Source organism: Oncorhynchus masou, unplaced genomic scaffold (genome assembly GCF_036934945.1).
Source record: "Oncorhynchus masou masou isolate Uvic2021 unplaced genomic scaffold, UVic_Omas_1.1 unplaced_scaffold_2483, whole genome shotgun sequence".
Classification (NCBI taxonomy): domain Eukaryota; kingdom Metazoa; phylum Chordata; class Actinopteri; order Salmoniformes; family Salmonidae; genus Oncorhynchus; species Oncorhynchus masou.
Window position 1 is genome coordinate 30,001 of NW_027008936.1, and position 17,500 is coordinate 47,500.

The 17,500-nt window shown below is 44.6% G+C and overlaps 1 protein-coding gene across 1 annotated transcript in view; it reads right to left on the reverse strand.

Moving 5' to 3' along the window:
* Positions 1 to 17,500, reverse strand: part of LOC135533589 (tyrosine-protein kinase RYK-like) — a gene marked incomplete at its 3' end in the record, with an annotated part of 29,113 nt that overhangs the window by 7,346 nt on the left and 4,267 nt on the right. The window contains exon 2 of the mRNA XM_064960878.1: positions 926 to 1,025. Coding sequence (XP_064816950.1) covers positions 926 to 1,013 — 88 coding nt within the window. The remainder of the gene's footprint in view (positions 1 to 925; positions 1,026 to 17,500) is intronic.

Here is a 17,500-nt window from a genome sequence, read left to right on the forward strand (position 1 = left end):
AAGCACTTTTGGCAGCGATGACAGCTGTGAGTCTTTCTGGGTCAGTCTCTAAAGATCTTTCCACACCTGGATTGTGTGGAACCTGCAACATTTGACCATTGTTCTTTTCAACATTCTTCAAGCTCTGCCAAATTGGTTGTTGATCATTGCCAGACAACTATTTTCAGGTCTTGACATAGATTTAAAAGTATATTTAAGTCAAAACTGTAACTCAGGAACAGTCACTGTCTCCTTGGTAAACAACTCCAGTGTATAGTTGGCCTTGTGTTTTAGGTTATTGTCCTGCTGAAAGGTGAATTCATCTCCCAGAGTCTGGTGGAAAACAGACTCAACCATTCAACTCTGTTTTAAAGAGCCTCATGGTGAAATCCCCCTGCGGATTCCTTCCTCTCCGGCAACTGAGTTAGGAAGGACGCCTGTATCTTTGTAGTGACTGGGTGTATTGACGCACCATCCACAGTGTAATTAATTAACTTTTCCTATCGACCAATAGGTGTCCTTCTTTGCAAAGACATTGGAAAACCTTCCTGGTCTGTGTGGTTGAATCTGTGTTTGAAATTCCGCGGCTCAACTGAGGGAACCTTACAGATAATTGTATGTGTGTGTGGTACAGAGATGAGGTAGTCATTAAAACAATCATGTTAAACACTATTATTACACACAGAGTGAGTCCATGCAACTCATTATGTGACTCGATAAGCACATTTTTACTCCTGAACTTATTTAGGCTTGACATAAACAAAGGGGTTGAATACTTATTGACTCAAAACTTTTCACATTTATAAAACATTTAAAAAAACATAATTGACATTATGGGGTTTCGAGGGGTAATTTCACCCATAGTTAAAGTCAGGCTGTGACACAACACAAAAATAGACCAGGGGTGTGAATACTGTCTGAAGGAAGTGCTGATTGGTTGACAGACCTGAGGCTGTGCGAGGCACCTCCCCCTGGGTAGAGATGTTGCTCTGTGGTTGGTTCATAGCTGCAGGGTTGTCCACATGGAAACCCATCTGGTAATCAACCTGCAGGAGAGGAGAGGAGAGGACGATCAGTGTGTGTGTGTGTGTGTGTGTGTGTGTGTGTGTGTGTGTGTGTGTGTGTGTGTGTGTGTGTGTGTGTGTGTGTAGCCTATAGACTGGCGTCCCGCGAGACTGCAGGGCAGCGAGACAGCAGCGAGACAGCAAAGCAGCGAGACAGCAAAGCAGCGAGACAGCAGCGAGACAGCAAAGCAGCGAGATGGAAGGGCAGCGAGACAGCAAAGCAGCGAGACAGCAAAGCAGCGAGACGGAAGGGCAGCGAGACAGCAAAGCAGCGAGACAGCAAAGCAGCGAGACAGCAAAGCAGCGAGACAGCAAAACAGCGAGACGGAAGGGCAGCGAGACAGCGAGACAGCAAAGCAGCGAGACAGCAGCGAGACAGCAAAGCAGTGAGACGGAAGGGCAGCGAGACAGCAGCGAGACAGCAAAGCAGCGAGACGGAAGGGCAGCGAGACAGCAAAGCAGCGAGACGGAAGGGCAGCGAGACAGCAAAGCAGCGAGACGGAAGGGCAGCGAGACGGAAGGGCAGCGAGACGGAAGGGCAGCGAGACAGCAAAGCAGCGAGACGGCAGGGCAGAGAGACAGCAAAGCAGCGAGACGGAAGGGCAGCGAGACAGCAAAGCAGCGAGATGGAAGGGCAGCGAGACAGCAAAGCAGCGAGACGGAAGGGCAGCGAGACAGCAGCGAGACAGCAAAGCAGCGAGACGGAAGGGCAGCGAGACGGCAGGGCAGAGAGACGGAAGGGCAGCGAGACAGCAAAGCAGTGAGACGGAAGGGCAGCGAGACGGAAGGGCAGCGAGACAGCAGCGAGACAGCAAAGCAGCGAGACGGAAGGGCAGCGAGACAGCAAAGCAGCGAGACGGAAGGGCAGCGAGACAGCAAAGCAGCGAGACGGAAGGGCAGCGAGACAGCAGCGAGACAGCAAAGCAGCGAGACGGAAGGGCAGAGAGACGGCAGGGCAGAGAGACGGCAGGGCAGAGAGACGGCAGGGCAGCGAGACGGCAGGGCAGCGAGACGGAAGGGCAGAGAGACAGCAAAGCAGCGAGACGGAAGGGCAGCGAGACAGCAAAGCAGCGAGACGGAAGGGCAGCGAGACAGCAAAGCAGCGAGACGGCAGGGCAGAGAGACAGCAAAGCAGCGAGACGGAAGGGCAGCGAGACGGAAGGGCAGCGAGACAGCAAAGCAGCGAGACGGAAGGGCAGCGAGACAGCAAAGCAGCGAGACGGAAGGGCAGCGAGACAGCAGCGAGACAGCAAAGCAGCGAGACGGAAGGGCAGCGAGACGGCAGGGCAGAGAGACGGAAGGGCAGCGAGACAGCAAAGCAGCGAGACGGAAGGGCAGCGAGACAGCAAAGCAGCGAGACGGAAGGGCAGCGAGACAGCAAAGCAGCGAGACGGAAGGGCAGCGAGACAGCAAAGCAGCGAGACGGAAGGGCAGCGAGACAGCAAAGCAGCGAGACGGAAGGGCAGCGAGACGGAAGGGCAGCGAGACAGCAAAGCAGCGAGACGGAAGGGCAGAGAGACGGCAGGGCAGCGAGACGGCAGGGCAGAGAGACGGCAGGGCAGAGAGACGGCAGGGCAGCGAGACGGCAGGGCAGCGAGACGGCAGGGCAGCGAGACGGCAGGGCAGCGAGACAACAGGGAGACAGCAGGGCAGCGAGACACCAGGGCAGCGAGACACCAGGGCAGCGAGACAGCAGGGCAGCAAGACAGCAGGGAGACAGCAGGGCAGCGAGACAGCAGGGCAGCGAGACAGCAGGGAGACAGCAGGGCAGCGAGACAGCAGGGCAGCGAGACAACAGGGCAGCGAGACAACAGGGCAGCGAGACAACAGGGCAGCGAGACAACAGGGCAGCGAGACAACAGGGCAGCGAGACAACAGGGCAGCGAGACAGCACGGCAGCGAGACAGCAGGGCTGGTTGGGTTGTGTTTCGGAGGACGCACGGCTCTCGACTGTTGCCTCTCCCGAGTCTGTATGGGAGATGCAGCGATGAGACTAACTACCAATTGGATATGACGAAATTGGGGAGAAAAAAATATATTAATTATTTTTTATTATCTATATATATATATATATATATCCCATTTAGCAGACGCTTTTGTCCAAAGCGACTTACAAGTCGGCTGGGGCCACTACTTTTACATATGGGTGGCCCCAGCGGGAATCGAACCCACGACGCTTGGCGTTGCAAGCGCCATGCTCTACCGACTGAGCCACACAGGACCCTAATATAAAAATATATTTTTTAAATCCACTGATACGCTTCATTAATTTTTACTGCAACTCTCTGCCCCCTTGACTGATGAATAACCCATATTTCTAACCTGCTGATTATATCTGGTACTATCCCCAAGGTTTGGCAGGCGCACCACATCCTGCACCTACACGTAGGTCCAGACCTTTGTGACCTGAATCATTATCCGCCCATTTCTAAACCTTCTTGCTAAAATATTAGAATCTTTGATCTGTATTCTAAAATGTACATAGTTATAAATTATGTTGACTGTACGGATAAAGAGGCAACACTGGTGCTTCACTCACTGCTAATTCAGAGGCTTTCCATACCGTCGATCACTCACTGCTAATTCAGAGGCTTTCTATACCGTCGATCACTCACTGCTAATTCAGAGGCTTTCTATACCGTCGATCACTCACTGCTAATTCAGAGGCTTTCTATACCGTCGATCACTCACTGCTAATTCAGATGCTTTCCATACCGTCGATCACTCACTGCCAATTCAGAGGCTTTCCATACCGTAGATCCCTCACTGCCAATTCAGAGGCTTTCCATACCGTAGATCCCTCACTGCCAATTCAGAGGCTTTCCATACCGTAGATCACTCACTGCTAATTCAGAGGCTTTCCATACCGTAGATCACTCACTGCTAATTCAGATGCTTTCCTCAATTGGCCAAGACCAGGCTACGTGTCACTGGTTTAAACACGACCTCACAGATAGAATGTGCATAATATTTAACCTACACTTGTATTCTGATACTGTCGTGCATGATATCGCCCCCACAGTTTTGCTCTCTGAACTACAGGCTGCCTTTGTATCACAGAAACACTTTGACCGGAAATGAGTGCTGAATGCCGGTAAAACTAAGTACATGTTTTCTCGAGATCACATAAAATAATAACGTTGATGATTTCAGCATACGTACTTTGGACGGTGCCCATATTGATCGTGTCTCTGCTTACAAATATATGTTCCTCTGGCTATATAAAAAGCGGTCTTTTAAAAGGATATTGAAGAGTTAGTTAAGAATAAAAATGGCCGTCTTCTATAGAAACAGGTCCTGCCTCTCGCTACATAGTAGAAAGCAGCTGGTTGGTCCTCTGTGATGTCATCACCACATTCTCTAATCAGACAGTTGGTTGGTCCTCTGTGATGTCATCACCACATTCTCTATCAGACAGTTGGTTGGTCCTCTGTGATGTCATCCCCACATTCTCTATCAGACAGTTGGTTGGTCCTCTGTGATGTCATCACCACATTCTCTATCAGACAGTTGGTTGGTCCTCTGTTATGTCATCACCACATTCTCTATCAGACAGCTGGTTGGTCCTCTGTGATGTCATCACCACATTCTCTATCAGACAGCTGGTTGGTCCTCTGTGATGTCATCACCACATTCTCTATCAGACAGCTGGTTGGTCCTCTGTGATGTCGTCACCACATTCTCTATCAGACAGTTGGTTGGTCCTCTGTGATGTCATCCCCACATTCTCTATCAGACAGTTGGTTGGTCCTCTGTGATGTCGTCACCACATTCTCTATCAGACAGTTGGTTGGTCCTCTGTTATGTCATCACCACATTCTCTATCAGACAGCTGGTTGGTCCTCTGTGATGTCATCACCACATTCTCTATCAGACAGCTGGTTGGTCCTCTGTGATGTCATCCCCACATTCTCTATCAGACAGCTGGTTGGTCCTCTGTGATGTCATCACCACATTCTCTATCAGACAGTTGGTTGGTCCTCTGTGATGTCATCACCACATTCTCTATTAGACAGTTGGTTGGTCCTCTGTGATGTCATCATCACATTCTCTATCAGACAGCTGGTTGGTCCTCTGTGATGTCATCACCACATTCTCTATCAGACAGTTGGTTGGTCCTCTGATGTCATCACCACATTCTCTATCAGACAGCCGGTTGGTCCTCTGTGATGTCATCCCCACATTCTCTATCAGACAGCTGGTTGGTCATCTGTGATGTCATCACCACATTCTCTATCAGACAGCTGGTTGGTCCTCTGTGATGTCATCACCACATTCTCTATCAGACAGTTGGTTGGTCCTCTGTTATGTCATCACCACATTCTCTATCAGACAGCTGGTTCGTCCTCTGTGATGTCATCACCACATTCTCTATCAGACAGCTGGTTGGTCCTCTGTGATGTCATCCCCACATTCTCTATCAGACAGCTGGTTGGTCCTCTGTGATGTCATCACCACATTCTCTATCAGACAGCTGGTTGGTCCTCTGTGATGTCACGTAGGTTGATATGTTTCTATGTTTTCATTTATAAAAGCCCCTTTTTGTAAAAGTCCCACTATACCTAAAATCCTTACGAAACTTTAGATATAAGAGAGTTTCCACACCCGGTCTCAGGGATGGCTAACTCTGGAAATTCCTCCGGTCTCTACCGAGTTAGGTCAAATCAGCATTTAGTTCTTGCACCTTAGCTGTGGAACAATCCTCAAAACGTTCCTCAATGTGATGTTCTGGTGCTTCGAGGTCAATTCAGAAAGCTGATTGAGGATCTAATTACTGAGGAATGGGTTTGATGTCATGACCGTGTTTTTATTTCTGCTTGCATTTTGGATTTCTATTTTGAAGAGTGTATTTTCTCTCATTCAGGACTCCCTGATAAAATACAGACACCTCTATCTCAGTAGGACTCCCTGATAAAATAAAGACTGTCTCAGTAGGACTCCCTGATAAAATAAAGACACCTCTGTCTCAGTAGGACTCCCTGATAAAATAAAGACACCTGTCTCAGTAGGACTCCCTGATAAAATAAAGACACCTCTGTCTCAGTAGGACTCCCTGATAAAATAAAGACACCCCTGTCTCAGTAGGACTCCCTGATAAAATAAAGACACCTGGGTCTCAGTAGGACTCCCTGATAAAATAAAGACACCTCTGTCTCAGTAGGACTCCCTGATAAAATAAAGACACCCCTGTCTCAGTAGGACTCCCTGATAAAATAAAGACACCCCTGTCTCAGTAGGACTCCCTGATAAAATAAAGACACCTCTGTCTCAGTAGGACTCCCTGATAAAATAAAGACACCCCTGTCTCAGTAGGACTCCCTGATAAAATAAAGACACCTCTGTCTCAGTAGGACTCCCTGATAAAATAAAGACACCTCTGTCTCAGTAGGACTCCCTGATAAAATAAAGACACCTGGGTCTCAGTAGGACTCCCTGATAAAATAAAGACACCCCTGTCTCAGTAGGACTCCCTGATAAAATAAAGACACCCCTGTCTCAGTAGGACTCCCTGATAAAATAAAGACACCCCTGTCTCAGTAGGACTCCCTGATAAAATAAAGACACCTGGGTCTCAGTAGGACTCCCTGATAAAATAAAGACACCCCTGTCTCAGTAGGACTCCCTGATAAAATAAAGACTGTCTCAGTAGGACTCCCTGATTAAATAAAGACTGTCTCAGTAGGACTCCCTGATAAAATAAAGACACCCCTGTCTCAGTAGGACTCCCTGATTAAATAAAGACACCTGTCTCAGTAGGACTCCCTGATAAAATAAAGACACCCCTGTCTCAGTAGGACTCCCTGATTAAATAAAGACACCTGTCTCAGTAGGACTCCCTGATAAAATAAAGACACCCCTGTCTCAGTAGGACTCCCTGATAAAATAAAGACACCTGTCTCAGTAGGACTCCCTGATAAAATAAAGACACCTCTGTCTCAGTAGGACTCCCTGATAAAATAAAGACACCTCTGTCTCAGTAGGACTCCCTGATAAAATAAAGACACCCCTGTCTCAGTAGGACTCCCTGATAAAATAAAGACACCTCTGTCTCAGTAGGACTCCCTGATAAAATAAAGACACCTCTGACTCAGTAGGACTCCCTGATTAAATAAAGACTGTCTCAGTAGGACTCCTTGATAAAATAAAGACTGTCTCAGTAGGACTCCCTGATAAAATAAAGACCTCTGTCTCAGTAGGACTCCCTGATAAAATAAAGACACCTCTGTCTCAGTAGGACTCCCTGATAAAATAAAGACACCTCTGACTCAGTAGGACTCCCTGATTAAATAAAGACTGTCTCAGTAGGACTCCTTGATAAAATAAAGACTGTCTCAGTAGGACTCCCTGATAAAATAAAGACCTCTGTCTCAGTAGGACTCCCTGATAAAATAAAGACACCTCTGTCTCAGTAGGACTCCTTGATAAAATAAAGACACCCCTGTCTCAGTAGGACTCCCTGATAAAATAAAGACACCTCTGTCTCAGTAGGACTCCCTGATAAAATAAAGACACCTCTGTCTCAGTAGGACTCCCTGATAAAATAAAGACTGTCTCAGTAGGACTCCCTGATAGAATAAAGACTGTCTCAGTAGGACTCCCTGATAAAATAAAGACTGTCTCAGTAGGACTCCCTGATAAAATAAAGACACCCCTGTCTCAGTAGGACTCCCTGATAAAATAAAGACTGTCTCAGTAGGACTCCCTGATAAAATAAAGACACCTCTGTCTCAGTAGGACTCCCTGATAAAATAAAGACACCTCTGTCTCAGTAGGACTCCCTGATAAAATAAAGACACCTGTCTCAGTAGGACTCCCTGATAAAATAAAGACACCTCTGTCTCAGTAGGACTCCCTGATAAAATAAAGACACCCCTGTCTCAGTAGGACTCCCTGATTAAATAAAGACACCTCTGTCTCAGTAGGACTCCCTGATAAAATAAAGACACCTCTGTCTCAGTAGGACTCCCTGATAAAATAAAGACACCTCTGTCTCAGTAGGACTCCCTGATAAAATAAAGACACCCCTGTCTCAGTAGGACTCCCTGATAAAATAAAGACACCTCTGTCTCAGTAGGACTCCCTGATAAAATAAAGACACCTGGGTCTCAGTAGGACTCCCTGATAGAATAAAGACACCTCTGTCTCAGTAGGACTCCCTGATAAAATAAAGACACCTCTGTCTCAGTAGGACTCCCTGATAAAATAAAGACTGTCTCAGTAGGACTCCCTGATAGAATAAAGACACCTCTGTCTCAGTAGGACTCCCTGATAAAATAAAGACTGTCTCAGTAGGACTCCCTGATAAAATAAAGACACCTCTGTCTCAGTAGGACTCCTTGATAAAATAAAGACACCTGTCTCAGTAGGACTCCCTGATAAAATAAAGACACCTGTCTCAGTAGGACTCCCTGATAAAATAAAGACACCTCTGTCTCAGTAGGACTCCTTGATAAAATAAAGACACCTGTCTCAGTAGGACTCCCTGATAAAATAAAGACACCTGTCTCAGTAGGACTCCCTGATAAAATAAAGACACCTCTGTCTCAGTAGGACTCCCTGATAAAATAAAGACACCTCTGTCTCAGTAGGACTCCCTGATAAAATAAAGACACCTCTGTCTCAGTAGGACTCCCTGATAAAATAAAGACACCTCTGTCTCAGTAGGACTCCCTGATAAAATAAAGACACCTCTGTCTCAGTAGGACTCCCTGATAAAATAAAGACACCTGTCTCAGTAGGACTCCTTGATAAAATAAAGACACCTGGGTCTCAGTAGGACTCCCTGATAAAATAAAGACACCTGTCTCAGTAGGACTCCTTGATAAAATAAAGACACCTGGGTCTCAGTAGGACTCCCTGATAAAATAAAGACTGTCTCAGTAGGACTCCTTGATAAAATAAAGACTGTCTCAGTAGGACTCCCTGATAAAATAAAGACACCTGTCTCAGTAGGACTCCCTGATAAAATAAAGACACCCCTGTCTCAGTAGGACTCCCTGATAAAATAAAGACACCTCTGTCTCAGTAGGACTCCTTGATAAAATAAAGACACCTCTGTCTCAGTAGGACTCCCTGATTAAATAAAGACACCTCTGTCTCAGTAGGACTCCCTGATTAAATAAAGACACCTCTGTCTCAGTAGGACTCCCTGATTAAATAAAGACACCTCTGTCTCAGTAGGACTACCTGATAAAATAAAGACACCTCTGTCTCAGTAGGACTCCCTGATAAAATAAAGACTGTCTCAGTAGGACTCCCTGATAAAATAAAGACACCTCTGTCTCAGTAGGACTCCCTGATAAAATAAAGACACCTGGGTCTCAGTAGGACTCCCTGATAAAATAAAGACACCTCTGTCTCAGTAGGACTCCCTGATAAAATAAAGACTGTCTCAGTAGGACTCCCTGATAAAATAAAGACTGTCTCAGTAGGACTCCCTGATAAAATAAAGACACCTGGGTCTCAGTAGGACTCCCTGATAAAATAAAGACACCTGGGTCTCAGTAGGACTCCCTGATTAAATAAAGACACCTCTGTCTCAGTAGGACTCCCTGATAAAATAAAGACACCTGGGTCTCAGTAGGACTCCCTGATAAAATAAAGACACCTCTGTCTCAGTAGGACTCCCTGATTAAATAAAGACACCTTGGTCTCAGTAGGACTCCCTGATAAAATAAAGACACCTCTGACTCAGTAGGACTCCCTGATAAAATAAAGACACCCCTGTCTCAGTAGGACTCCCTGATAAAATAAAGACACCCCTGTCTCAGTAGGACTACCTGATAAAATAAAGACACCCCTGTCTCAGTAGGACTCCCTGATAAAATAAAGACACCTGGGTCTCAGTAGGACTCCCTGATAAAATAAAGACACCCCTGTCTCAGTAGGACTCCCTGATAAAATAAAGACACCCCTGTCTCAGTAGGACTCCCTGATAAAATAAAGACACCTGGGTCTCAGTAGGACTCCCTGATAAAATAAAGACACCCCTGTCTCAGTAGGACTCCCTGATAAAATAAAGACACCCCTGTCTCAGTAGGACTCCCTGATAAAATAAAGACTGTCTCAGTAGGACTCCCTGATTAAATAAAGACTGTCTCAGTAGGACTCCCTGATAAAATAAAGACACCTCTGTCTCAGTAGGACTCCCTGATAAAATAAAGACACCTCTGTCTCAGTAGGACTCCCTGATAAAATAAAGACACCTGGGTCTCAGTAGGACTCCCTGATAAAACAAAGACTGTCTCAGTAGGACTCCCTGATAAAATAAAGACACCCCTGTCTCAGTAGGACTCCCTGATTAAATAAAGACACCTGTCTCAGTAGGACTCCCTGATAAAATAAAGACACCCCTGTCTCAGTAGGACTCCCTGATTAAATAAAGACACCTGTCTCAGTAGGACTCCCTGATTAAATAAAGACTGTCTCAGTAGGACTACTTGATAAAATAAAGACTGTCTCAGTAGGACTCCCTGATAAAATAAAGACCTCTGTCTCAGTAGGACTCCCTGATAAAATAAAGACACCCCTGTCTCAGTAGGACTCCCTGATAAAATAAAGACACCTCTGTCTCAGTAGGACTCCCTGATAAAATAAAGACACCTCTGTCTCAGTAGGACTCCCTGATAAAATAAAGACTGTCTCAGTAGGACTCCCTGATAAAATAAAGACACCTCTGTCTCAGTAGGACTCCTTGATAAAATAAAGACACCCCTGTCTCAGTAGGACTCCCTGATAAAATAAAGACACCTCTGTCTCAGTAGGACTCCCTGATAAAATAAAGACACCTCTGTCTCAGTAGGACTCCCTGATAAAATAAAGACTGTCTCAGTAGGACTCCCTGATAGAATAAAGACTGTCTCAGTAGGACTCCCTGATAAAATAAAGACTGTCTCAGTAGGACTCCCTGATAAAATAAAGACACCTCTGTCTCAGTAGGACTCCTTGATAAAATAAAGACACCCCTGTCTCAGTAGGACTCCCTGATAAAATAAAGACACCTCTGTCTCAGTAGGACTCCCTGATAAAATAAAGACACCTCTGTCTCAGTAGGACTCCCTGATAAAATAAAGACTGTCTCAGTAGGACTCCCTGATAAAATAAAGACTGTCTCAGTAGGACTCCCTGATAAAATAAAGACTGTCTCAGTAGGACTCCCTGATAAAATAAAGACTGTCTCAGTAGGACTCCCTGATAAAATAAAGACTGTCTCAGTAGGACTCCCTGATAAAATAAAGACACCTCTGTCTCAGTAGGACTCCCTGATAAAATAAAGACACCTCTGTCTCAGTAGGACTCCCTGATAAAATAAAGACACCTCTGTCTCAGTAGGACTCCCTGATAAAATAAAGACACCTGGGTCTCAGTAGGACTCCCTGATAAAATAAAGACACCTCTGTCTCAGTAGGACTCCCTGATAAAATAAAGACACCCCTGTCTCAGTAGGACTCCCTGATAAAATAAAGACACCTCTGTCTCAGTAGGACTCCCTGATAAAATAAAGACACCTCTGTCTCAGTAGGACTCCCTGATAGAATAAAGACACCTCTGTCTCAGTAGGACTCCCTGATAAAATAAAGACACCTCTGTCTCAGTAGGACTCCCTGATAAAATAAAGACACCTGTCTCAGTAGGACTCCCTGATAAAATAAAGACACCTCTATCTCAGTAGGACTCCCTGATAAAATAAAGACACCCCTGTCTCAGTAGGACTCCCTGATAAAATAAAGACACCTCTGTCTCAGTAGGACTCCCTGATAAAATAAAGACACCTCTATCTCAGTAGGACTCCCTGATAAAATAAAGACACCCCTGTCTCAGTAGGACTCCCTGATAAAATAAAGACTGTCTCAGTAGGACTCCTTGATAAAATAAAGACTGTCTCAGTAGGACTCCCTGATAAAATAAAGACTGTCTCAGTAGGACTCCTTGATAAAATAAAGACACCCCTGTCTCAGTAGGACTCCCTGATAAAATAAAGACACCTCTGTCTCAGTAGGACTCCCTGATAAAATAAAGACACCTCTGTCTCAGTAGGACTCCCTGATAAAATAAAGACACCTGTCTCAGTAGGACTCCCTGATAAAATAAAGACACCTCTGTCTCAGTAGGACTCCCTGATAAAATAAAGACACCTCTGTCTCAGTAGGACTCCCTGATAAAATAAAGACACCCCTGTCTCAGTAGGACTCCCTGATAAAATAAAGACACCTCTGTCTCAGTAGGACTCCTTGATTAAATAAAGACACCTCTGTCTCAGTAGGACTCCCTGATAGAATAAAGACACCTCTGTCTCAGTAGGACTCCCTGATAAAATAAAGACACCTGTCTCAGTAGGACTCCCTGATAAAATAAAGACACCTCTGTCTCAGTAGGACTCCCTGATAAAATAAAGACACCTGGGTCTCAGTAGGACTCCCTGATAAAATAAAGACACCCCTGTCTCAGTAGGACTCCCTGATAAAATAAAGACACCTCTGTCTCAGTAGGACTCCCTGATAAAATAAAGACTGTCTCAGTAGGACTCCCTGATAAAATAAAGACACCTCTGTCTCAGTAGGACTCCCTGATAAAATAAAGACCCCTCTGTCTCAGTAGGACTCCCTGATAGAATAAAGACACCCCTGTCTCAGTAGGACTCCCTGATAAAATAAAGACTGTCTCAGTAGGACTCCCTGATAAAATAAAGACACCTCTGTCTCAGTAGGACTCCCTGATAAAATAAAGACACCTCTGTCTCAGTAGGACTCCCTGATAAAATAAAGACTGTCTCAGTAGGACTCCCTGATAAAATAAAGACACCTCTGTCTCAGTAGGACTCCCTGATAAAATAAAGACACCTCTGTCTCAGTAGGACTCCCTGATAAAATAAAGACACCCCTGTCTCAGTAGGACTCCCTGATAAAATAAAGACACCTCTGTCTCAGTAGGACTCCCTGATAAAATAAAGACACCTGTCTCAGTAGGACTCCCTGATAAAATAAAGACTGTCTCAGTAGGACTCCCTGATAAAATAAAGACCCCCCTGTCTCAGTAGGACTCCCTGATAAAATAAAGACACCTGTCTCAGTAGGACTCCCTGATAGAATAAAGACACCCCTGTCTCAGTAGGACTCCCTGATAAAATAAAGACACCCCTGTCTCAGTAGGACTCCCTGATAAAATAAAGACACCTGTCTCAGTAGGACTCCCTGATAAAATAAAGACACCTGTCTCAGTAGGACTCCCTGATAGAATAAAGACACCCCTGTCTCAGTAGGACTCCCTGATAAAATAAAGACACCTGTCTCAGTAGGACTCCCTGATAAAATAAAGACACCTGGGTCTCAGTAGGACTCCCTGATAAAATAAAGACTGTCTCAGTAGGACTCCCTGATAAAATAAAGACACCTCTGTCTCAGTAGGACTCCCTGATAAAATAAAGACACCTCTGTCTCAGTAGGACTCCCTGATAAAATAAAGACACCTCTGTCTCAGTAGGACTCCCTGATAAAATAAAGACTGTCTCAGTAGGACTCCCTGATAAAATAAAGACACCTGTCTCAGTAGGACTCCCTGATAAAATAAAGACTGTCTCAGTAGGACTCCCTGATAAAATAAAGACTGTCTCAGTAGGACTCCCTGATAAAATAAAGACACCTCTGTCTCAGTAGGACTCCTTGATAAAATAAAGACACCTCTGTCTCAGTAGGACTCCCTGATAAAATAAAGACTGTCTCAGTAGGACTCCCTGATAAAATAAAGACACCTGGGTCTCAGTAGGACTCCCTGATAAAATAAAGACTGTCTCAGTAGGACTCCCTGATAAAATAAAGACACCTCTGTCTCAGTAGGACTCCTTGATAAAATAAAGACACCTGTCTCAGTAGGACTCCCTGATAAAATAAAGACACCTGTCTCAGTAGGACTCCCTGATAAAATAAAGACACCTCTGTCTCAGTAGGACTCCCTGATAAAATAAAGACACCTGTCTCAGTAGGACTCCCTGATAAAATAAAGACACCTCTGTCTCAGTAGGACTCCTTGATAAAATAAAGACACCTCTGTCTCAGTAGGACTCCTGATAAAATAAAGACACCTGTCTCAGTAGGACTCCCTGATAAAATAAAGACACCTGTCTCAGTAGGACTCCCTGATAAAATAAAGACACCTCTGTCTCAGTAGGACTCCCTGATAAAATAAAGACACCTGTCTCAGTAGGACTCCCTGATAAAATAAAGACACCTGTCTCAGTAGGACTCCCTGATAAAATAAAGACACCTGTCTCAGTAGGACTCCCTGATAAAATAAAGACACCTCTGTCTCAGTAGGACTCCCTGATAAAATAAAGACACCTCTGTCTCAGTAGGACTCCCTGATAAAATAAAGACACCTCTGTCTCAGTAGGACTCCCTGATAGAATAAAGACTGTCTCAGTAGGACTCCCTGATAAAATAAAGACACCTCTGTCTCAGTAGGACTCCCTGATAAAATAAAGACTGTCTCAGTAGGACTCCCTGATAAAATAAAGACACCTCTGTCTCAGTAGGACTCCCTGATAAAATAAAGACACCTCTGTCTCAGTAGGACTCCCTGATAAAATAAAGACTGTCTCAGTAGGACTCCCTGATAAAATAAAGACACCTCTGTCTCACTAGGACTCCCTGATAAAATAAAGACACCTCTGTCTCAGTAGGACTCCCTGATAAAATAAAGACACCTCTGTCTCAGTAGGACTCCCTGATAAAATAAAGACACCCCTGTCTCAGTAGGACTCCCTGATAAAATAAAGACACCTCTGTCTCAGTAGGACTCCCTGATAAAATAAAGACACCCCTGTCTCAGTAGGACTCCCTGATAAAATAAAGACACCTGGGTCTCAGTAGGACTCCCTGATAAAATAAAGACACCTGTCTCAGTAGGACTCCCTGATAAAATAAAGACACCTGGGTCTCAGTAGGACTCCTTGATAAAATAAAGACACCTGTCTCAGTAGGACTCCCTGATAAAATAAAGACACCCCTGTCTCAGTAGGACTCCCTGATAAAATAAAGACACCCCTGTCTCAGTAGGACTCCCTGATAAAATAAAGACACTGATAGAATAAAGACCCTGTCTCAGTAGGACTCCCTGATAAAATAAAGACTGTCTCAGTAGGACTCCCTGATAAAATAAAGACACCTCTGTCTCAGTAGGACTCCCTGATAAAATAAAGACACCTGTCTCAGTAGGACTCCCTGATAAAATAAAGACACCTCTGTCTCAGTAGGACTCCCTGATAAAATAAAGACCCCTCTGTCTCAGTAGGACTCCCTGATAGAATAAAGACACCCCTGTCTCAGTAGGACTCCCTGATAAAATAAAGACTGTCTCAGTAGGACTCCCTGATAAAATAAAGACACCTCTGTCTCAGTAGGACTCCTGATAAAATAAAGACACCTCTGTCTCAGTAGGACTCCCTGATAAAATAAAGACTGTCTCAGTAGGACTCCCTGATAAAATAAAGACACCTCTGTCTCAGTAGGACTCCCTGATAAAATAAAGACACCTGTCTCAGTAGGACTCCCTGATAAAATAAAGACACCCCTGTCTCAGTAGGACTCCCTGATAAAATAAAGACACCTCTGTCTCAGTAGGACTCCCTGATAAAATAAAGACACCTGTCTCAGTAGGACTCCCTGATAAAATAAAGACACCTCTGTCTCAGTAGGACTCCCTGATAAAATAAAGACACCTGTCTCAGTAGGACTCCCTGATAAAATAAAGACACCTGTCTCAGTAGGACTCCCTGATAAAATAAAGACACCCCTGTCTCAGTAGGACTCCCTGATAAAATAAAGACACCTCTGTCTCAGTAGGACTCCCTGATAAAATAAAGACTGTCTCAGTAGGACTCCCTGATAAAATAAAGACACCTCTGTCTCAGTAGGACTCCCTGATAAAATAAAGACACCTGTCTCAGTAGGACTCCCTGATAAAATAAAGACACCTGTCTCAGTAGGACTCCCTGATAAAATAAAGACTGTCTCAGTAGGACTCCCTGATAAAATAAAGACTGTCTCAGTAGGACTCCCTGATAAAATAAAGACACCTCTGTCTCAGTAGGACTCCCTGATAAAATAAAGACACCTGTCTCAGTAGGACTCCCTGATAAAATAAAGACACCTGTCTCAGTAGGACTCCCTGATAAAATAAAGACTGTCTCAGTAGGACTCCCTGATAAAATAAAGACACCTCTGTCTCAGTAGGACTCCCTGATAAAATAAAGACACCTGTCTCAGTAGGACTCCCTGATAAAATAAAGACACCTGTCTCAGTAGGACTCCTTGATAAAATAAAGACACCTCTGTCTCAGTAGGACTCCCTGATAAAATAAAGACTGTCTCAGTAGGACTCCCTGATAAAATAAAGACACCTGTCTCAGTAGGACTCCCTGATAAAATAAAGACTGTCTCAGTAGGACTCCCTGATAAAATAAAGACACCTCTGTCTCAGTAGGACTCCCTGATAAAATAAAGACACCTGTCTCAGTAGGACTCCCTGATAAAATAAAGACACCTCTGTCTCAGTAGGACTCCCTGATAAAATAAAGACACCTGTCTCAGTAGGACTCCCTGATAAAATAAAGACACCTGTCTCAGTAGGACTCCTTGATAAAATAAAGACACCTCTGTCTCAGTAGGACTCCCTGATAAAATAAAGACTGTCTCAGTAGGACTCCCTGATAAAATAAAGACACCTGTCTCAGTAGGACTCCCTGATAAAATAAAGACTGTCCCAGTAGGACTCCCTGATAAAATAAAGACACCTCTGTCTCAGTAGGACTCCCTGATAAAATAAAGACACCTGTCTCAGTAGGACTCCCTGATAAAATAAAGACACCTCTGTCTCAGTAGGACTCCCTGATAAAATAAAGACATCTGTCTCAGTAGGACTCCTTGATAAAATAAAGACACCTGTCTCAGTAGGACTCCCTGATAAAATAAAGACACCTCTGTCTCAGTAGGACTCCCTGATAAAATAAAGACACCTCTGTCTCAGTAGGACTCCCTGATAAAATAAAGACCCCTCTGTCTCAGTAGGACTCCCTGATAAAATAAAGACACCTCTGTCTCAGTAGGACTCCCTGATAAAATAAAGACACCTCTGTCTCAGTAGGACTCCCTGATAAAATAAAGACACCTGTCTCAGTAGGACTCCCTGATAAAATAAAGACACCTGTCTCAGTAGGACTCCCTGATAAAATAAAGACACCTCTGTCTCAGTAGGACTCCCTGATAAAATAAAGACACCTGTCTCAGTAGGACTCCCTGATAAAATAAAGACACCTGTCTCAGTAGGACTCCCTGATAAAATAAAGACACCCTGTCTCAGTAGGACTCCCTGATAAAATAAAGACACCTCTGTCTCAGTAGGACTCCCTGATAAAATAAAGACACCTCTGTCTCAGTAGGACTCCCTGATAAAATAAAGACACC